A 22,943-nucleotide genomic window follows, 5' to 3' on the forward strand; every position below is an offset into this window, starting at 1 on the left:
AATTAAGCAAAGCCTGGACAGACTCCAAAACCCATGTATTTTCCACGATACCGCTATGTCATGCCATTCCTTCATTCAGCAATGATGCAGCTCCTCCTACATGCGCCAGGCCTGTTCTAGGACAGAGGGAAAGCAGTGAACAAAACAGACCAGAACAAAACAGCTCCGCCCTGCGGAGCTCACATTCCGGAGCAGCGCTGTCCCGTGGAGATAGGATGCAAGCCCCATGTGTCATTTTCGATTTCCTGTAACCACATTATTTTTTTTTTTTTAAGTACAAAGAAATAGGCAAAGATCGTGATCTTTATTTAGCTTGGTATATCTGAAATATATCATTTCAGCACAAAATTGATTACAAATGTTAATGAGATGTTCTTGTTGCGTTCCTCTGTCTTTGGAATCCGATGTGTACCTTGCACTTGTACAGAACATCTCCGTGTGGACCGGCCACATCTCAGCGGCTCACTAGCCACGTGTGGCCAGCGACTGTTGGGCAGTGCCCCTGTGGCAGACAGCTGACGCCCATGCAGACAGTGACCTGGGTGCAACCTGTGTTGTGCCACCCTGGGAGCTCCACGGCCATCAGTCCGTCCCTGCTAACGTCGAGGATGGCTCAGCAATGGCCCCACGTGGCTCTGCAGCTTCTTGTGGCTGGGTGGTTGTGGAATTAGGGAACCAGCATTTCTTTGCGGGGTGGTGGGTGGAGGTGCTGGGCCTCAGCTCAGGAGGTTGGATTAATCCAGCCCTTAATTTGCACCACATCATCTTCAGTAGCCATGCAGGGCCTCTGTCTCGTTTGAGCATTGCTGCTATTATTTTATTCCCCTTTTCTCCCCTCCCCTCACTCCATTCTCCTTTCCTCTCCCAGCACCCATCCCCCACCCTGGCAAATGCCCTGATTGGCCCCTGTGATTGGCAGGTGCTGCCCCTGGAGTCAGGGTTAGGGTCACACACTTGGACTGAGAGCCGGGAGGTCCTGGCAAAGGAAAATCCTAGTGCCGTTCCACCAGGAATGGGAATGGCCATGGGCCGGTGGAAGAGCAGAGTCCTCTGGACGCCTCCAGGCTGCTTGAGGCTGACCATTGCCCCTCCCCACCTGCCCCACCTCCGGAACCTCTGGACCCTGTGTTCCCTCCCGACTCCCGGCCTCTCTGCCCGAAGAGCCCTTCTCAGCTTCTTCGTCCAGGCTGTCCTCTTTCCCCAGGTCAGGTTCAGGCTCTCAGAGAGCCCGCACTAAGTCTCTCACGCCCCTCTTTCCTGTGAAGATTGCTGCTCGGCCAGCACTCCACCGACGAGCACTTTCTCTGCACATTCTGTCTTCGGGAAGGTATCGTTATTGCCATTTTACAGATGAGGACACTGAGGCTCCATAGGGTATAAGGAATAGCTAGTTGAACAGAGGAGCCACGGCTGGTACAGAGTCCTGCCTTGCAGGGCCATAGTCCCCTCTCTTCCCGATCCACATGGAGCGCAGTCGCCAAGGCCTGGCTCTGGAATGTGGCACCTTTGCCCTACAGAGCTGCACCTGCCCACAGCCAGCCTCCAGGCTTCGCTCCCACCGTTGTAAGCCTCTCAGCCTGACTTTCAGACTGCCCCACCCTTTCCAGTCCTCACCCCTAGTCCTCCTATGGGGAGAGATGGGGTCCTCACTGACCTCCCCTAATCTCTCCAGAGCCCACTGGGAACACGCTGTTACCCTCTTCATAAAGTTCCCCTCTTGGTCTGGTGCTCTGTACCCAATTACCACAAATTTAGTGGCACAAAATAACTCACATTTATTATTTCAGTTTTTGTGGGTCAGGAGTTCAGGCACAGCTCAGTCCGGTTCTCTGCAAGGCCACAATCAGGGTGTAGGTCACGGATGGGTTCTCATCTGGAGGGTCAAGTGGGGAAGGATCCACTTGCAAGCTGTTGTGGCTGACGGCAGAATTGGTGCCTACACTTGTCACTGGGAGCCTACCTCAGGTCCTTGCCACATGGGTCTCTCCCCAAAATGTTCACTCGCTTTATTAAAGTCAGCAAGCAAGAGAACATCTCCTTGCAAGGTGGGACATTACAGTTGTACGTAATATAGTCTCACATAATAACCTTCATCCCATCACTTGCCATATTTTATTGGCCAGAAGCAAACCACAGGTTCCTCCCACACTCAAGTGGAGGGGTCACACAAGGGCATAAGCACCAGGAGGCAGGGACCGCGGGGCCACTTTATGAGTCTGCCTGCCATACTTTCCCTCTGGTTATCTTTTCTTAATGGCAGGTTGGGAGACTGGAGTCAGAGAGACCTGCTGTTTGGCTTTAGGCAAGACCTCATTTTCCTCATCTGTAAAATGGGGCAATACCATCTGACTCGGTATTCATGGGATGATTAAATAAACTCTATAGGTAGAGCTTTTAGCAGTATCCTTGGCATAGCTGTTAGGCTATAAATAGTAACAAATTCACTGTTACAATTCACCAGGCCTGGGCTGGTTTAGGTGACAAAAAGCCCTACATAACAATAGATTCAATAAAGTAAATGTTTGTTTTCTTTCATGTAAACAGAGTCCAGAGTTCAGCAGTCTAGGGCTGGGAGGATGGCTCAGCAATCAGCAGGGTCCCAGGCTCCTTCTCTCTTACTGCTCTGTCATCCTCGACTTCATGCTCCAGCATGGCTGCTGAGCTCCAGCCATCACATCTACACCACGGTCAATAGAAAGGAGGAAAGGGGAAAAAAAGAGAGAGAGAGATGTACCTTCTAAATGTCCCTTCTACAAACCCTTCCTGAATGTCCCCCTCCCCTGATACACACTTCTGCTTATGTCCCATTGGGGGGAACGTAGTCCTGTGGCATGGCACAGCTCAAGAGGCTGGGTAATGCTCTTTATTCTGGGAAGCCCTGGAAAACTAAGCACCAGGAGTTTCCTTACAATGGAGGAAGGGCAGAGTGGATATTTGGAACCATGAGCTGGCAGAACAAAACCACCCTACTGAGAATATCAGGCTAGTGAGTCAACATTACCTGCTCTTCTTTCCCTCCCTCCAGCACAGGTAAGAGAAGAAAAGATCAGGTGAGCTGGGCTGGGAGGTGAGCTGTGCCCTCCAGGTGACATCTCACTTCGGCCAGCTGGTTCTGGGGCATCCCGAGGAGGTCATCGCCTTTTCCAGCCCTTAGCTGGGGCCTGACTGGCAGTTACAGACCAGAATGGCAGAGAGGAATGGCAGGCAAGGCACGCCCGCTGGTGCCCCTGAGAAATCGTTTCGCACCTCAGGGGTTTCATCGGGGCTCATCTGTTGACGATGAGGCCACTTCCCGTGGTGGCGAGCACAGAATCCAAATGTCATCTGTCCCTTAACCTTTCACTCCTTAACCCTATGAGGTCGACACTGCCTGATCTACTGGACAGAGGGGATTGAACCCCAACCCTTGCACAGACTGTGCTCCCCAACTTCTGTGTATTGTTGGGGGGGGTATAGGAGCACTCTCCTCCCGGGCTACTGGGAGGGACACGGTGTTGGGGAGTGCGAGCGATGCTGTGGACGTCGTGAGCACTCGCGGAGGTTCGTTCTCCTTTTATTTCCCAACAGAGGTGCCAGCCCCGCCAAGCAAGCCTCCTCCATGGGCTGTTATTCTCCTCCTCATCTCCTGCGGGCTGCCCTGTCTTAACCTCGGTTCCAGTTTTATGATTAAACATCCCAGCGTCAATTATTTACAACATGTCCAGATGACTATCAGGGGTTGCAGGGGGCTGAGTGACTCACACGGGAGAAGTTGGTTTTTATGGAGGGGAAATAGCATGAAGGGAAACAAGGAATTCTACCACCTGACCACAGAGACTGAGGTCCGCCTCAGAAGGGCTGGAAGCATCCAGGGTGCCGCGAGGAGGCTCTCAGTGGGGGTGCGGGGCACCGGGAGGCAGGGGTGGGGGGTGGAGCACTAGCCCTGCCCTCAGACATAGCCAGTTCGAAGCTTAGCTGGATGACTTCGAGCAGGCGTCTTAACTTCTCTGAACATCCATTTCCTCATCTGTGAAATGGGGATTACTCCAGAAAGTTTCTCATCAGGGTTCTTGGGAATGTTCAATGTGTTAATATATGATACATTTTTAAAATAAGTATATTAACTAAATCATAGAAATAAATCGTTAATATTTATATCAAGTAAGATATACCAAATTGTCTAAATGCCATTAATAACAATAATAATAAATGCATGGAAAGCACCCAGCACTTGGTAAGCGCTTAGGAGACCATCCACGGATGCCTACTGTGATCCCAGAACGTTAACAGTTGGGAAAAGAATTGGGTGTGACTTTCAGGGAAGTGACTTCCCGAAAACTGGAAGCAGGTGGAGATGGGGGGCTTCAAGTGGGAATCACAGGTAGCACGGGAAGAGAGGGCAGGGAGAGAGCTGGACAAGCTTGAGTGGATTCCAAAACGGTGCTTGGCAGAAGGTTTGGGAACCCCTTCTGCGGAAGCAGCATCACTGTGGCTAAAAAAGAAAATGTCCAGATATGGGCAGGATAAACGCTCTCGGACTGTGTCCTGGCCTCCACAATCAAGGGCAGCCCCGCTAAAGGCCTGGGAACGGGGAGGGCTTTGCTTCTGCAGGATCCATCGGCCAGCGGAGGTCTGCCTGTCTTCTCTCCACACCTCCAGTTTTGACTCGAAACCCCCATATAAGGACCCCAGAAAATAAACGTCTGCCAAGCTTTGTCCCGAGGGCTGAGGAACTGGAGGTATGAGCCACCAGGAAAGCGGGTGCCTGCTGATACAGCGTGAGAATGCACGCCTTTGTCGGTTTCCACCCCAGCCACGTTAGAACAAGTGCAGGCTTGCCTCCAGAGCAACCTCGGGTTAAAATGTAAACCCAGTGCAGGAGGGCCAGGCTGCCCAGCCTCCCTCCAGCCTGGCCACACGAGGAAGAGGTGCAAAATTCACCAAGGGATCCATTTGATCGGGATCCGGGAACGGTGCCCAATTAAAGGAGCTGTTGGACAAGTGAACGGTCTGAGCACCGGCAGGTGCCAGAGGAAGGGTATGCTTGTGTGGGCGGCCTGCGTGCATTTTCTGCGGCTGCTGTAACAAATTACCCCACAGGGTGGCTGGAAACAACACGCCTGAACTCTCTTGCAGTTCCTAAGGCCAGAAGCCCTCAGTCAGTTTCATGGGCTCAAGTCAGCAGGTTTGCAGGGCTGGTTCCTTCTGGAAGCGGAGGGGACAAGTCGCTTCCTCGCCTTCTCCAGGGCCAGAGGTGGCTGCACCCCATGGCTCAGGGCCCCTCCCCGCGTGGCCACAGCCCCTGGCTTCTGACCTCACATCTCCTGCTTCCTCCTCTGACCTTTTTTGCCTCCCTCTTCTAAGGACACTTGTAATTAAATTGGACCCACCTGGATAATCCCGGCTAATCTCCCCATCTCAGGATCCTTAACTTAATCACACCTGAAAAGTCCCTTTTGCCATATAAAGTTAACAGTCACAAATTCCAGGGATTAGAATCTGGATATTTGGGGTGGGGTGGGGGATCATTATTCAGCCTCCCATTACCTTCTCCCAAATTCTGAGAAACACGGAGTGGGTGAGTGGCAAATAGCCCCAAGCTAAACCCCAGATTCTTCTCTGCCCCCAACTTGAATGGCCTTGAATTAGCCTCTCACACCCCCCCACCCCCCACCCCCCACCCCGGGCCTCTGTAAAGATGATAGATGCTCACCTGCCTCCACAAGTCTGGAAATAACAGCTAACACATTGGGAGCCGTTACTCTGTGCTCGTAATGCAGTCACTCATGGATTTTCCAGCCTTACTGTCCCTGGAAACAGCCCGGCAGGCTCCTGCCTCAGGACCTCTGTTCTGTGGTTCCCTACGCCTGGAAGGTCCTTCGCCCAAATATCCACATGGTTCCCTCCCCCGCCTCCTTCAAACCCCTGCTCAAATATCGCTTTCTCAGTAACTGTGTTCCCTGATCACTGCATTTCAAGTCCCCACCCCCGCACTCCCTACCCCCTCCCCAGGGGGGTATCAGCATTATTGTGCCCAGCTTGTCCTCCCCACCCAGCATTCTATGGAGTTTTCTCCGACAGGTGGTTGTCTGTCTGTCTTGGCCATTCCTCTATCCCCAGCACTTACAGCAGGTCCCGGCACACAGTAGGTGCTCTGTTAATGTTTTGTCGAGTGAATCACTAAATACCCGAACCCCCAAACTTTGAGCCCATCATGCGTACCAACCCGCGAGGTTGATCCGAGTCCAGCTCCCCCGACCAGTGAGGCTGCTGAAGCGGACAAAGGTGAGAGGGAGCCTCCAAGCGAGTGTGAAAGAGCCGGGCTAAGGTGGGAGCACAGCCGCTCGTCCTATGAGCTCCCTGTCCCAGGAAGTTCTACGACATCTCCGCTGGCCCCAGTCGGGGGGTACCTGTAACAGGTGCCACCTGCCCTGCCTTGGTGAGTCTGGCTGAACGGCTGCTTTCCTACTGCCTCGTGGATGAGGGAGTTCTGAACAAGGAGACTCTGCACAGGGCCACCACTTACATGCTGTGTGACCTGGGGCGAGTTTCTCAACCTCTCTGTGCCTCAGTGTATTCCGTGATAACGTGGACAGAAGGGGGGATAAGAGCACCTCTCTCATAGGATGCTTGGGCGGAACAAATGAGCTGACGCATGCCAAGCACTCAGTGTGAGCCCAGCACACTCTAGGGTCTGGGAAACAGTAGCAGATGTATCCGTTGCTGGCTGCAGGCTGGGGCCGGCTGGGATGGTCAGCGCCTGCGCTCAGCCTTGCTTGCCAGAGTGGGAGGCCACTGGTGGCCCAATCCCAGAGCCTGGAGAGGGATCAAACGGTCAGACTCCCTTTGAATCGGTGGTGACAGGAGCTCCGGTTGCTGCCCTGCGTCTCATGGGCACCAGACTCTGTCCTGGCAGGGGACACACAGCGATGTCACCTTTCCCAAGAAAGACTGAATGTGGCTGGAGCCCTTGAGACTGGTTCCCAGTGCCAGCCTTGCAAATAGGGTCACACACCAGCCACTTGCTTAGAGAAAGATACTGCGTCAAGCTCCAGAAGACTTAGATACCCGGTTTGTTTTTGTTTTGTTTTTAAGATTTTATTTATTTGAGAGAGAGAGAGAGAGAGTGAGCGAGCGAGAGCAGGGGGAGAAGCAGGCTGAGCTGAGCAGGGGGCCCGACGCAGGACTCGATCCCAAGACCCTGAGATCATGACCTGAGCCGAAGGCAGATGATTAACCGACTGAGCCAACCAGGCGCCCCAATACCCGGTTTGTTAACTCACTCCTTCTGTTGATGACTCCTGGAGTCATCAGAACGTGTTTGACTTCCTTAATCTCACCAACACTTAAATGGATGAGCAAGGAGACTGGAAATGTCAGGTCTTATAAAATCCATGGAGCTCTTCTGTTGGGAGGGGGGAAGCTGCCTCTTTTCTCTGCAACAAGTGGCAAGCATCTGGGAACTGTCCTCTCCCCCATCTCTGCAATTTCTCAGGCTGAACCCTTCCCACAGGTCTCCTTCATGTCCTCGTACCCCCAAACTCCACCCATGGTAAATGTACATACACCTTAAGGCCTTGCAAAGCGGCTGCTTTTTTTTTTTTTTAAGGTTTTATTTATTTGAGAGAGAGAGAGAGAGTGCACACAAGCAGGGGGGAAGGGCAGAGGGAGACGGAGAAGCAGCCCCGAGCCAAAGGCAGATGCTTAACCGACTGAGCCACCCAGGCGCCCCCAGCTGCCGCTCTATCTTCCTTCCCCCACCTGTTCCAAAGCTAATTTGTTGCTCTCTCTCTAGCCTCCTGTTAAGCCCCATTTTAGCAGTACTGGTGATTAAAAGCATGGGTTTTGGAATCAGACATACCTTATCCCTGCCTCGTACTAGCTGTGTAACTTTGGATTAGTTACTTTACCTCTCTGAACCTCGGTGTCCTTATCTGTAAAACAAATATAATAGCTCTCGAAGGATTGTGCATGGATGTGTGTCCCCCAAAGCCCTGGCACACAATAGGAACCCGGGAATTGTTGGACTCAAACTCTCTAGAAAGCCAGTTTCACAAAGGCACACCTGTTACCCCCAGTGCTTTTGTGACGAAATCTCTCTGAGGATGAAGTGCAGTGCTCACTGCTGGCCTGCCCGCCCTGCCCAGGGAGGGGTGTGGTGCGAGAGGAGGAGGTACACTGCAAAGTCAGCGGGGATTTGATTGTGAATCTTGCCTGCTGCCTAGAGCTGTGTGACCTAGGGCAAATTACGTAACCTCTCTGAGACTCAGAGATAGTGGGGCTAATCATTCCTTGAAGGGTGGATGCTGCTGGTACTTATACTACTATTCCTATAATTACCGCTCTGCCTGGCAGATTCCTGCACATCCCTTCTTTCCTTTTACCCCCGTCAGCTTTCTCGGGCCCAGGCAGCCCTCTCTCCTCCCCTCTACCTTTATGACTCATTTGCACTCACTGCACTTCATTTTTCCTGAATGCTCAAGCTACAAAAACTTGTTCTCAAGGAATGGGAACCTGACATCTTTGACCTTGGTTGGTAGGGAGGTGGCCTGAAATGCCCAGGCAGGACTGGGGCAGCATGGTGGTGGTGGCTCAGCGCCTTTCTCCTCCCGTCCCCCACTGCCTGGGACCGGAACTTGGTGACCAAGGTGACTAGGGGCTGAAACTTGGCCCAGAGGCCCCCACTGAGTTCTTCCTTTGTGATGGGAATGTGGCCTGGTTCCCTGGGAATGCAGCTGGGGATCCCTTTCCCAGTTATGCAGCTTGGCAGGCAGAGGTTGGGGCACAGGGAGACTGGTCAAGGAGCCTCTTTGTCCTGGGATCTGGTCAAGCTGCCAGGCACCTCGGACCGCTGAGATTCCCCTCCCCACAAAAGGCAGCCGGGCTGGGCCAGGCGCTCCTGGAACTGTGCCTTCCAGGGCCAGGGGGCAAGCTTGATGTCCACGCAGGGGTCTAGATCAGATCCCTGCTTTCCAAATCCCCATGGAATTTCTGGGATTCAGAAATTCTGGGAACGAGACAAGGGAAGGCTTAGCTATCACTTGGGACCCTTTGCTCTGCCTCAGCGAGGACAGCACCGTTTCTTTTTTTTTCTTTCTTTCTTTTGTTCAATTTTATTCAAAGCATTGTCTTCACATTAGATTCATAGAGACTCCAGTCCAGGTGCGGGATGGCCACACTCGGGTCTCAACCAGGTGGAGTGCTCTAAAGTCCAGAGCTGTGACTCTCCGCCCCCACCCCGGACATCCCTGCTGGCTCTGGTTCGCCAAGGGTGCCCGGTGGGAGGGAAGACAGAGGCTGCCCAAAAGGAGGGAGGCTCGGGCTCTCACCCCTGCAGACTTCTGCCTAGGAACACAAGGGAACGCTGAAACCTGAAACTCCACCATGGAGGGATGCCTGGCTCAGTCAGTTAAGCGCCTGCCTTCGGCTCAGGCCATGATCCCAGAGTCCTGGGATCGAGACCCACATTGAGCTCCTTGCTCAGTGGGGAGCCTGCTTCTCCCTCTCCTGCTGCTCCCCCTGCTTGTGCTCTCTCTCTCTCTCTCTCTCTCATTCTGACAAATAAATAAATAATCTATAAAAAAAAAAAAACAAACCTCCACCAGGACATGTTGGTAGAGTCACCTTCTTGGGTCAGAATGGAAGTCACATTTAGCCTGGGCACCTCTCCCATGTTGCTGGCAAATCGTTTGTTTACAGATACTCCGGAAAGTTGCTCAAACTAATCCTCTCCCCCTCGGTGCCAACCGTGGACTAGGAATTTCCCCAAATTGATACGGGATATTGGTCAAACTTTTTAACTTGCCAGATATTCATTCTACCAATAGTTATTAAGCACCTGTTAGGTTCCCTAATGAGAACTTTCATTCGAGGAGTTTATCCTCCACTGGGGGAGACAGGGAGCCAACAAGAAAGCAAAACAATACTATTATAGATTGTGAGGTAATGTCATCCATCCATGGGAAGAAATGTCATCAAGGAACCAAGCATGGGGCTTAAGAGTAGCTGGGTTATGGAGAGACATTTTATATAGAATGGTTAAGGAAATCCTCACTGAGGAGGTGGCATTTGAGCTGAGAGACAGAAGTAGTAAAGAAGTAGCCAGACCAAAGAGACAGATGGAAGTGTTTCAGGCATGGGGAACAGCAAGTACAAAGGCCCTGTGGCAGAACGTGCTTGGTGTGGGTAAAAAACAGAACAGAAGCACTGAGGGTTGGTGAGCCAAGAGAGAAGATATGAGAAAGGCAGGAGCCAATCCAATCTGGTGGGGCTTGAGGCCACAGCAAAGGAGTTTGGAATTTATGCGAAGAGTGGTGGAAAGGTGTTGATGGGTGTTGGAAATTCCTATTACAAAGTAATTCAGCCAATGAAAAGGGTCTCTATAAGGTATCTGTGAAGTGTAAGGAATAATGTAATAAATAAACACCCATATATTGTTTGGTTTTACCTGGTTTGGAACATCACAGAAATGGAAACATGCTGCATTTGCTTTTCTGTTCAATGTCACGTTTGTCAGAATGGGCCACGTTGGTGCACATAGCTGCGGATGACATTCGTGGCTGCGTGGGACTCACGGAATAATGCTGTCATGGCTTATCCTTTCTCCTGGTGCATGGCCTTATTTGATTTTCTAATGTTGAACCAATCCTACATACTTGGGATAAACCCAACTTGATTGTGATGTATTATGTATTTATCTTTTTAAAATTAATTAATTTATTTAAATTTAATTAATTAACATATAGTGTATTATTAGTTTCAGAGGTAGAGTTCAGAGATTCATCAGTTGCATATAACACCCAGTGCTCATTCCATCACATGCCCTCCTTAATGCCCATCACCCAGTTACCCCATTCCCCCCCAGCTCCCCTCCAGCAACCCTCAGTGTATTTCCTATGATTAAGAGTCTCTTATGGTTTGTCTCCCTCTCTGATTTTGTCTTATTTTATTTTTCCCTCCCTCCCCCTATGCTCCTGTTTTGTTTCTTAAATTCCACATATGAGTGAGATCATATGATAATTGTCTTTCTCTGAAAGACTTATTTTGCTCAGCATAATACCCTCTAGTTCCATCCATGTTGTTGCAAATGGCAAAATTTCATTTTTTTGACGGCTGAATAATATTCCATTGTATATATATATACCACATCTTCTTTATCCATTCATCTGTCGATGGACATCTGGGCTCTTTCCATAGTTTGGCTATTGTGGACATTGCTGCTATAAACATTGGGGTGCAGGTGCCCCTTCGGATCACTACATTTGTATCTTCGGGGTAAATACCCAGTAGTGCAATTGCTGGGTCGTAGGGTAGCTTTTTGAGGAACCTCCATACTGTTTTCCAGAGTGGCTGCACCAGCTTGCATTCCCACCAACAGTGTAGGAGGGTTCCCCTTTCTCCGCATCCTCGCCAACATCTGTCGTTTCCTGACTTGTTAATTTTAGCCATTCTGACTCGTGTGAGGTGGTATCTCGTTGTGGTTTTGATTTGTATTTCCCTGGTGCTGAGTGATGTGGAGCATTTTTTCATGTGTCGGCCATTTGTATGTCTTACTTGGAGAAATGTCTGTTCATGTCTTCTGTCCATTTCTTGACTGGATTATTTGTTCTTTGGGTGTTGAATTTGATAAGTTCTTTATAGATTTTGGATACTAGCCCTTTATCTGATAAGGCATCACAAATATCTTCTCCCATTCTGTCGGTAGTCTTTTGGTTTTGCTGATTGTTTCCTTTGTTGTGCAAAAGCCTTTTATCTTGATGAAGTCCCAATAGATCATTTTTGCTTTTGTTTCCCTGGCCTTTGGAGACGTGTCTAGCAAGAAGTTGCTTGTCACAGAGGTCACAGAGGTTGCCGTCTGCGTTCTCCTCTAGGACGTTGATGGATTCCTTTCTCACATTGTGGAATTCCATTTGCTGGTATTTTGTTTAGGATTTTTGTTTGTGTGCAGACAGATCAGATTGGCCTGTCATTTTCCTTTCTTGCCTTGTCCTTGTTTGGTTTTGGTATCAAGGTTATACACTGCTAATAAAATGACTTGGGGGAATGTTTCCTCTTCTTTTAGCCTCCAGGGCACTTGTGGAAGACAGATAAAACCGCAGAAGGGTCTGGTAAACGCAGCTACCAGACTGTCATCCTTCTGCGGTCCCACTTTTTGGTACAACTTTTCTCGCTTGTGCCTCCAGCCCGACCTATGCCCCCACCCCGCCAAGAAAAAACAAAGAAAACACATTCCTGCCTCATAAGCGTCTCAAATTGAAATGCTCACAGCTTGATTAGAAAGCTGTGTTTCTGGTTTTTTACAGGTGGGTCCTTAACTCAAGAGTTTAGCATGAAGAGTTGTTTTCAGGCCTGCCCTGAGCGCCCCCACGTAACAACAGGTAGGTGCCTCTCTTAACAGATTAACCACTCTTCTTGAAAACCCAGGTATAGGTTCACTCACTTATCCTTTAGGGCCTCCCCGAACATGAGCCAGAGTCCAGCCAGAGGTGAGTCTGGCGGAGCTGGGACCCGGGTCTGCCCGCCAAGGCTGCTCTGTTTTAGGGATGTGTTGGAAACTATGTGGTCCAAATCCTCTAAGCACAAAATTAGCTTCTTTCCATATTTTTTGAAAGGGAAAGAACACCTTACTAAATATAACATGGGTCAACAAGCCAGAAACAAGATAAACAGCCAGCAGCTGCAGCTCAGGAGCTGGGTTCCACACCCCTGGTGAACCCACCAGGGTCCTGGTCCCCAGAGGGAGGGCAGAATCGACGGACAATTTTAAGCGACCCCCAGGACACATAACCCTGCCACGAACCCAAAACACAAAAACCTTTATTTCATTTTTTTATTCTAAAACCAACACATACACATTTGTGTGTTTCCGATTGTTACTCTCCCAGTAAGAAAAAGAAAATAAAAATCACTCTAATCCCACCGTGCAGAAAACAACTAAAAAGACCATGGAATGCATAATCTGAGTGTTTTGAAATTTAATATAAAACATAAGTGTTTCGGGGCGCCTGGGTGGCTCAGTCAGTTAAGCATCTGCCTTCGGCTCAGGTCATGATCCCAGGGTCCTGGATCGAGCCCCGCATCAGGCTCCCCGCTCAGTGGGAGGCCTGCTTCTCCCTCTCCCGCTCCCCCTGCTTGTGTTCCCTCTCTCGCTGTGTCTCTCTCTGTCAAATAAATAAATAAAATCTTTAAAAAAAAAAAAAAACATAAGTGTTTCTCAGCCTTTTTTCCCAATATTGTTCCCTAAAGAGTCTTTTTAGACATTGTTTTTGTAATGCCCCCATTTTACCCCCATCCCATGAAATTTTAATACTGCAGATATCCTGTGTGTCTGTTAATGTATGGTGGAGGGCCACAAACCATTGTAATATCTAAGACTATATTACACCATCCCCAAGAACGAATTTTTGCCCCCGCCCACCGTGGGTGGTCTCACCCCATTGGGAATGCAAGCTTTAAATAAAATTAAATAACAAACCTTTCTAGAAGAACTTGCTATGTGCTGGCCACATATAATTCTAGGTGCTTTATGTATGTTTTCTTGTTCACTTATCATAACTCTCCTATGAGGTGAATACCAGAAAGACTTGGTCTCCTTTTACAGTTGTGGAAGCTGAGCCACAGAGAGGTTAAGTAATTTGCCAAAGGCACACAGCTGGGAAAGTTGGGAGTGAGGATCTGAGCCCAGGCAGCCTGGTTCCAAAGTTCGTAACTGCTTTGCCTTGCAACAACACCTTCTGATTGTAACAAATCCAAAATACAGAAACAGAGTAACAGGTATACTTCCCAAGCCCTCTCTATTCTCTGAAGCAATCATTGCTAAGTTTGGAATGTGTCTTGCCTGAGATTTTTACGTATATGTTTGTATATATGAAAATCTTCTGTCTCTTGTTTATTTTAACGTAAGGAGGATCATCTGGTCTTCCTTCCTATATATTCATGTATACAGATGTGTATATAGAACTTCTTAAAAATTAGAATCACACTGAACATACTGTTTTTTTTTTAACTTTGACTTTAAAATGTATCGTTAGCTGGCTTAAAACCATAATTTAACCAGCACGTGTACCATATTTTATTTAACCAGATGCAGATTATTGGCTATTGAGACAGTTTCTAGTTTCTCACTGCTACAAAGCTACAATGAATATCCTTGCCTTGTACATAATTCTTAGAAGTTGGAATTACAGAGCCAAAGGGTATAAGCATTTTTGAAACTTTTGATCCATCAGTGCCAAAATTTGCCGTCCGGAAAAATTGTATAAAATCGCTTATCCCAACACCATTACCCACATTGGGTATTATTGCCTGTTTTCCATCACTGACCATTTAACAGGCCCAAATGTGTGAATCCCGACATTTTCATCTCCTTTGGTGACTCTCATCTGGGGCCTGTTTTACTCATGTGACAGGTAAGGCAAAGCTTGAGTCGAGAGAGCAGGGAGGGTGGGAGGTTAAAGTAGCCCCAATCACTGGTTTAGAAAACACACTCTCCACCTCCCAAGGACAAGGCCTACCTGCTGGACCCCTAGCAGGTGCTCAGTCATGGGCTTTTTCATCTCCTGCTTCCCACACCAGCCTCCAGCTGCACCTCCGCACCACTGTGCCCTCCTCCTCCTCTGGCCTTGTCTCAGATCCATTTGGCAGAACTGCTAAAGCCCTCATCCTTTCCCTTGCTGGCTATGAGTGATATTTGGGAAACAAATACCCTCGTGTGTTAGGTAGCTGATCCACAGCAACTGTCTGCAGTGGGATGGGATCCCTGTTCAGTGCCCTGCATGCCTACACATACATGTTCACACATCAGTATGCATGTATATGTGGGTGTGCACGTGTGCATTTAGCACTGCACGATCCGGGTGCAGACCCTCTTATCTGAAGTGGGACTTGTCTCTCACAGAGACTTTCCATACGCCCTTCAGCCTGAGTTAGGACACCCACCTACCAAATTCCACAGTTTCTAGACTTTCTTCCCACTTTGTCGTTACTCCTTGTAGACTTTTCTGCTGGCCCAGAGCCCCGCTAACCCTTAACTTGCTCACCAGTGTCCCTCCAGTGCCTAACACTGCTTAGCAGATGCACAAGAAATATTTGTGGAGTGAAAAAAAAAAAGGAACAGACCTCAAGCCGATAAAGGATATTATCCCAAATATTTTTAGAGTATTTTTTTTTAACAAAGTGGCCACTTTCAGATTGAGCCCGTTGTTTGATGAGAAAATATCTCTGCAGCATTAGATTTCAAGTGGCCTGGTTGGCCGTCCTTCTGGAAAGATCGGAAAGAATGCAGAGTTGAAAATAGGACCTTGCCCATCCAAACATCTGTCAGGCTTTACTGTTCTGCAAAGGTCGCTGTCCTGGGAATAATGTACTGAGGAGCAGTTAGCCAGGAAGGGTGCTGCTCACTGGTCCTCCTGGCCCCTGAAAGGGTTCTGAGCTAAACCTTCAGGTGACTTGCTTATCTGGCTCACTCTCCCAGCTTACAAATGGTTGTGGAATCCCAGGACGGTGGGCTTGTTCCCTTGAGCACAAGGTCTCTGAGCTGCTTCGTGGGAAGAGGGTTTCTCGCCCAGCTGGGCACAGCAGCTAAGATGGTGAATAGGCCGGCTTCTGCCCCTTTAAGAAAAGCAAAACTCCGTGGGGCTGAAGGGAGGCGAGTCTTGCAGGAAGACTTCAGGTGGCCTCTATTCATTTCATTCAGTGATTGAGCAGACATGTTTGGAGCCCCTGCTATGTTCTGGGCACAGAGATGTGTCATGGGAAGAGAGAGACTGGCCACAGTAGTCACTGGTGGCCTGTGAGAGTCCACAGAAGGGGCAGCTGAGGAGGGGGGACCAGAGAACTGCAGAAATGCTGGAGGGGGCTGTGCAGAGAAGGGCGAGGTGAGAGATGAGGGGGGAGAGGCGGTCACACGCGTGACTCCAGGAGCCCAGATTTTCTGCTGCAGGAAATGGGGAGCCATGGAGGGTGGGGAGCAGCCCACAGGCCGTGTGGACTGGGACACACCCCCGATGGATGCCCGTCGCCCAGGCGATTTGGGTACAGCTACTGACCACGGCTCACGCACACCATTGTTCACGCTCCTCGCTGGACCCCGTGCCTGCCGAGATTTCACTGCACTTCATTAAATTCCACAAAATGTTTTCAGGCCCCAGAGTGCTGACCTCTCTGGTCTCCTGCATGGAAAGATCTGGCTTTTCCTTTTCGGGTGGGGTAGGCGGATCAGCCCTCCTTCTGCAGGCACGTAAGCCATCTGGAATGCATCAGCGGCCAGGCCCGGCCAGCGCGCGGCTCGGTCCCGCTCTGGGACTCCTTCAAGAGTGTGCCGCTGCGTCCACAAACGCGTCCGGAATCCGAACTGAGCCTCCTCTCTCTTCTTTCTGCTTTCCTTCCAGACCTCTCGGCCGCAGCTGTCCACGCAGGATGCCTCGAATTTGCTGGAAGCCGTCCCTCGAGAGCGCAGCTGCTGCTTCTTTAGGGCGGCACTAGGGATTTCGTTCCGTGCGTTGAAGGGGTTTCTGTTGTTCTTGCTGCGGCTGCTGGTGCGCTCATTTATTTACTTTCTTTCTTTGCACCGGCCCTCGCCCCGCTCCCACTGGCATGATGGCCCAGTCGAAGGCCAACGGCTCCCACTATGCGCTGACCGCCATCGGCCTGGGGATGCTGGTTCTCGGGGTCATCATGGCCATGTGGAACCTGGTGCCCGGGTTCAGTGCCCACGAAAAGCCGACAGCTCAGGGGAACAACAAGACAGAGATAGGCAGTGGCATTCTCAAGAGCAAGACCTTCTCCGTGGCCTACGTGCTGGTCGGGGCTGGGGTGATGCTGCTTCTGCTCTCCATCTGCCTGAGCATCCGGGACAAGAGGAAGCAGCGGCAAGGCGAGGAGATGGCCCACATCCAGCACCAGCCGGGGGTCGAGCCACACGGCCGGGAGGAAGACAGGTGAGGACGGGCTGACCGCCCTCAGACTGGGGGATGGACACACACACACACACACACGCTCACACCCACAGGGTTCACTGACGAGACTGCTTTAGTCTAGGAGGCTCTGCCTTCCCACTTTCCCCCACTAAGGCTCTGTAAAGCAGTTTATAATTTTCCAAATAACTTTATACTTCTATCCCAGAGTTTCCCAAATCATGCGGTATGAATGGATTACAGGTGTATCAAGATTTTGACACCGGCAGGAAAGCTGCATGGGGCCCAGGGCAGCCAGAGCCTCCAGGCAGGCTGTGTGTATGTGCTTTGCGTTGAAAAGGTTGGGAACCAGTGTTCTATTTGGACAAAAATGCCACAAACACATTTAAGAGATAAGCAATAAATCGGGGAACACAGGATGAAGGTTGACATCCCTACTAGAAAAAGAGCCCTTGCAAATGAGTATGACAGGGGAGCATATCAGTAGGAAAAGGGACAAAGGATACAAGCAAGCATCTCATAGATGTTCAGACAATAGATGTTCAACCTCATTCGTCACGAAATGCAAACAAAAAGAAGGTGTCGTTATTCTTTGCCTATCTTAATGGCCAAGCCGGGCAGCCCTCGGTGTTGGAGAGCTGTAGGGAAATGGGTCACTGATGGGGGTATTGACTGACACAACCTTTCTGAAGAGGAGTTTTCACAGTGAGAGGAGATATTGAAGATGCGTGTCCCTATCCATTCTGTTCCTACAAGTTCACCCTTGGGAGAAAAAATCACGCAAGTGCAAAGGAGTCTGTGCCCTTAGGTTTATCAGAGCGTTGCTTAGACCAGCAAAAATTGAGAAACAACCTAAATATCCACCATTCAAGCTAAATCATGGCACGCCCACTCGGCGGCATTCTGCACAGCCATTGCTGAGCTGTAGTTGCTAATGCGGGACCGTATGCACCGTGGTGAGAAAGGGAGGTTACAACACGGCATCTGTGGTGAGGTCCTAATCGCATCAAATGTTGCAGCTGTGGGATTAGAGAGGGGTCTGGAAAGGTGTACAACAGAGTGTTAACAGTGGTTGTCTCCAGGTGGAAGGAGATGGGACGGTTTTATTTTCTGCCTTAGGTTTTCCTGTGTTTAGATTTTCTGCAACTTTGTCATCCTTCTAGTGGGAAGGGAGTTGTTTTTGGCTTGGAAAAACGAAACCTATTTTCTGATAATAAAAGATCATGCACACATATTCTCAAAAACTCAGGAAATACAGAAAAGAACAAAGAAGGAGAATCAGTCACCCCTAATTCCCCACCCTAGCCAGGAGCACACACATGCTAAGGGAAATGAGAGGTAGGCCTGGACAAACAGGGAGGGGCTGATGTTGACCATTATCACCCTACAGGTTCAAGTGCAGAGTCCTGGACTATGGCTTATGGCACTATTCCCTCAACATGTGTATAAAAAAAAAAAAAAAGAAAGAAAGAAAGAAAAGACACCTGACTTTCTGGTTTTCTCTTTCAACAGTCAAAGGAGACTAAGCCTGAGGATAAGACCTTTGAGCCTTATAGTGAACTTGGAAGACAAAATTACAGAATACCTTGAAATACATATAAATTTTATAGTAGACATTCCTTCTCTACCTGGGGACAACCATTCTGCTTCAAACTGGCTGCTGCTTCGTGCACGTTTGTGTGGCCTTTGGCAAAAGGACCCAGCTTGGCGCCAGAACAGCCCATCTGGCATGTGGTTAAGCATGAGTCTTAAAAGCAAAGGGGGTTTCACACTTCCTCGTGTTAACACTTCCAGATCATCCAGTGTAGTCGTTGAGTGTGGCATTCAGTTCCTGCTCTCCCACTTCCCACATACATGACCAAGTCACATAACCTTGACGTATCCGTTTCCCCATCCATAAAATGGGTATGAAAATAGTACCTAACTCATAGCATTGTTAGGAAGATGAAACTGGTTGATATGTGTTAAAGTACTTAGCACAGTACCTGACGCCTAGCACACAGTTCAAGTGTTAGCTTTTATTACTTTTGGCACCCAAGGGTTGTTCACAAGGCTGGTGTATGTGGACCCGGTGCTGACACAGGATCTGGAGTTCATCTACTTGTGATTTACAATATGGCGGGAGCACATGCTAACACTCTCCATGTTGGTGCTTGTTGTCTTGCAGCCAGGAGGAGGAGGAGGAGGCCTCCTCCAGGTACTATGTCCCCAGTTACGAGGAAGTGATGAACACAAACTACTCAGAAGCGAGGGAACTGGACCAGAACCCGAGGATGAGCATCTCTCTCCCGTCCTATGAGTCCTTGACGGGTCTTGACGAGACGAGCCCCACAGCTGCCAGGGCCAACGTGGAGACCAGCCCGGGGAATCCACCCGACAGGCAGAACTCCAAGTTGGCCAAACGCCTGAAGCCACTCAAAGTTCGAAGGATTAAATCCGAAAAGCTTCACCTCAAAGACTTCAGGATCAGCCTCCCGGACAAAAACGTCCCTCCTCCCTCCATCGAGCCTTTGACCCCCCCACCACAGTATGATGAAGTCCAGCAGAAGGCTTCTGATGCCCGGCCACCTGACTGACGGCCCCGCTCAGGTGTGTTCCTCCGGTTGCTCACCCTCCACACCACGGACCCCCCGTGAAGCCACTTCAGCTGCAATTGAGGAGCGGAGGGGGCAGATGCATACAGATTGATGTGGATGGGGGCGAGGGAGGGGGGCGTGGGGAGTCCAGTGACTAGGGACTGACTGACATCCACAGAACCTCACGTGGCAGGTGCGTCGGGAATAGCTGCTGCCTCGGATCTCGGGATGTGGACCCCGTCGGGGTCCTCGCGGGGTACGCACCTTCCCCATCGTTTTTCCCCAACTCTGGGTTGTTGGCCACAACACCTCTCTTTCCAAACAGGAGAGGATGCCTAGCAGCTGGTTTAGGTTGTGATTTTTGTTTTGCTTCCACTAGGACTGTTTTGTTTCAAAAAGAAAACAAGATATGCCTTTGCTTTCCTCACCGGAGTCCTGAGCTGTGGGTAGGAGATGTGACTCAGCTTTCTAGAAAGGACGCGGGGCCGTTTCGGGAATGAAGTGAAACAAGAGGCTGATCGATGATGTGGGGGTGAGGCCCAGCTGGGGCTCTCTCAGAGCCCCTGAAGCTGTTGGCTCTCGGAGGGCCCAAGGCCCGGTGATGCATAAGATCAGAGTCTTTACTGGTACGCTTTCCTAGTGCCTTCTGGGTAAGGGCAACAAAGGAAAGCTGTGTGAGATATTTTATTCCTTCTAAAGTGCCGTGCAAGTGAGCTTTTTATAATAAAATATTTTATATGTAGTACATTTGGGCGCTGAATTACTGTCACAGCTCTTCCAACACTGACTTGCTTAGGGAGAAATATCACTGATAATAATAGTTGCTGCTAATCTGCACAAAACACTTCACGTGTGTTACGGCATTTCCTCTGCATCCTGGTATCACTGCCATTTTGCAGGTTAGCTCACAGAGGCTCAGGTTCAAGTGCCTCACGTCACATTGCTAGGAAGTAGCCGCGCTAGAGTCTGAACCCCAGCCGTCTGGCTCCAGGGCCTGAGTTCTTTAAATGCTCTACTGTGCCATTCAGTGTAAAGAGCTTTTTCAAACTTCGAATGAGGATCTGTGCTTCCCAGGAAGGGGAAGCTATTACTGCTGCCCCTTCGACCCACATACCCAACAGAACATGGTGGCTGTCTAGACAGCAGCTCCTACCGACCTAAACGTCCCCCCAGCATCCCCCTCCTGAGACCCGGCCCAGCGGGAGCCGATGGGCTCTATGCTCAGAAAGGCCGGGTGAGTGTGTCCTCATGCAGGGGGCAAAGTGCCTGCCTGTGGAACCCAGGAAAGCAGTTCAACTAATGAGGATGCCCAGGGGATTGCTGACTGCTGAGACTAAGCCAGAAGAGGAACGACTGGGGTCAGGGTCTTGACCGTGGAGTGGGAGTCTGGGAAGACACACCTGAGTCCAGGGGTGCCTTCCTGGTACTGGGAAGCATGAAGTGGAGTCTGCATGGCTAGGAGAAGAGTAAATTCTGAGGCCCTGGATGTTTCCTAAAAACTTCCAAGTAGAGAAGGGGCAGCAGGTAGGGAATGAATCACTCCTGATCTCAGGATTGGCAGTACGGTCTAAATTCCAACCTTTCACTTTCCTTATGCAAATCCATCTATTAAAAGGGAGCTGCAAGGACCTGCTTCGTGGCTAAGACACCAGAGACCTGTGGCTCTCCATGTATCTGGGGGCTGGATTTGTTCTTCAGTTAGTCTTTATGCTTCCTCCTGATGGGAAGACAAACAGGAGGGAAAAGAAAAGATGAGCAGGGCACCTGGATGGCTCAGTTGATTAAGCCTCTGACTCTTGACTTCGGCTCAGGTCATGATCTCAGGGTCGTGAGAGTGAGCCCGGAGTAGAGCCCTACATTGGGCTCCACGCTCAGCAGGGAGTCGGCTGGAGATTCTCTCTCTCCTTCTGTCCCTCCACCGCCCCCTCTCTAAAATAAATAAATCTTTAAAAAAGAAAAGGAGAATAGCAAGATTCCAAATGATAGAAAGGGCCCTCAGTCTGGGCTCTGGTGGATCATCCTGCGGGGCGTCTGCCCAGCCTAGACCCTCCTGGGGGGAGAAAGTTTGGGGGCTTGTAGTGGGCTGAATGGTAACCCTGAAAGATCTCAGGACCTAAGTCCTAGGACCTGCGGAAGTTACCTGACAAGGTAAAGGTTTTGCAGGCATGATTAAATTAAGGGTTTTGAGATGAGGTTATCCGGGAATCACCAGGTGAACTCTAGATGCCATCCACAAGTGCACTTGCAAATGAGAGCTGGGGGACACCACACGCATAGAAGAGGAGGAACCATGGTGACCACGGCTGCAGAGACTGGCCTGGTGTGTCTGCAAGCCAGGGACTGCAGGCAGCCCTGGAGCTGGAGGAGGCAAGGGGATTCCCCCCTAAGCATCCACAGGAGCTGCAACCTTGACTGTGGCCCAGCTGATGCTGGTTTTGGACTTCTGGCCTCCAGAACCATGAGAAAATACCTTTCTATTATTTTAGGCTACCAAGTCTGTGGGAATTTGTTGCCTAGAACATGTAGCATATAGAGCATGGTTCACCTTTGTCTATAGGAAGGCAGAGAGAATGTTAGCTGGAAATGTTGCCTGGGGGCTGGAGACCTGAACAGTGCCTAGAGAAGCAAAAGAAAAAAGAAAAAATCCATCTGCAGTATTAAGTTAAAACCACCTGTCAAGGGGCGCCTGGGTGGCTCAGTTGGTTAAGCGACTGCCTTCGGCTCAGGTCATGATCCTGGAGTCCCGGGATCGAGTCCCGCATCGGGCTCCCTGCTCGGCAGGGAGCCTGCTTCTCCCTCTGACCGTCCCCCTTCTCATGTGCTCTCTGTCTCTCTCATTCTCTCTGTCTCAAATAAATAAATAAAATCTTTAAAAAAAAAAAACAACCACCTGTCAAAGCAGGGGACCACCTTCACCTCAAAATTCCCCAAGGCACACTCATCCTGTTTGCCCCTTGGTCCAGATCTATCAGGGCCCTCCATCTTTTGACTCAAAAAAAAAAAAAAAAAAGGTGGGGGGCAGAGGGTAAAAGCCAGAATAAAGCCTCTAGCCCTTTCCTCTCCATCATGTTTCTGTTCTTAAAGTAAACATGAAAGGACAGAAATATGGGAGAAAATTCAAAAAGCCACCCAGGCTTCTTGAGCCTAAATAGCCCCCCAGGGCCAAGAGCAGAGAAAAATCCCACCTAGTGCTCCCACTCCGCCCAAAAAGGAGGAATCTCAGCCACTATGTTGGTGTCACGTGAGTGCTACTGTCTCAGGTCACAGCTAATTGGACCTGAGGTGTGTGTCCACCTGACCCAGGAGAACCAATCAGAAGCTGAGCTGGGCTAAGCCCTGCTCCCTCAGGAATCGGTCCTGTGATGGATGGAGAGGCCACTGGATGATGGGGTCTCAGGGATTAGGGGGCAGTTTGGGCCCCATCGTGATGGGCCACAGGTAAGCAAAGCAGGAGAAGAGGCAGAAAGAGGCAGAC

At 50.0% G+C, this 22,943-nt stretch overlaps 1 protein-coding gene across 3 annotated transcripts in view; it reads left to right on the plus strand.

The window, feature by feature from the left end:
- TMEM51 (transmembrane protein 51) overlaps positions 1–20,215 on the plus strand; it is a 54,697-nt gene extending 34,482 nt beyond the window's left edge. For 2 of the 3 annotated variants that reach the window (XM_081817529.1, XM_081817528.1), the window contains 2 exons: positions 16,368–16,916; positions 19,060–20,215. In XM_081817529.1, the coding sequence (XP_081673655.1) occupies positions 16,573–16,916; positions 19,060–19,468 (753 nt within the window). In that variant the 5' untranslated portion in view covers positions 16,368–16,572 and the 3' untranslated portion in view covers positions 19,469–20,215. Of the gene's footprint in view, positions 1–12,281; positions 12,357–16,367; positions 16,917–19,059 lie in introns of all 3 variants that reach the window. The other variant, XM_081817527.1, reaches the window with a different exon arrangement.
- The last annotated feature ends 2,728 nt before the right edge of the window (positions 20,216–22,943 follow it).

Source organism: Leptonychotes weddellii, chromosome 4 (genome assembly GCF_054177405.1).
Source record: "Leptonychotes weddellii isolate Sample4059 chromosome 4, ASM5417740v2, whole genome shotgun sequence".
Taxonomy (NCBI): Eukaryota; Metazoa; Chordata; class Mammalia; order Carnivora; family Phocidae; genus Leptonychotes; species Leptonychotes weddellii.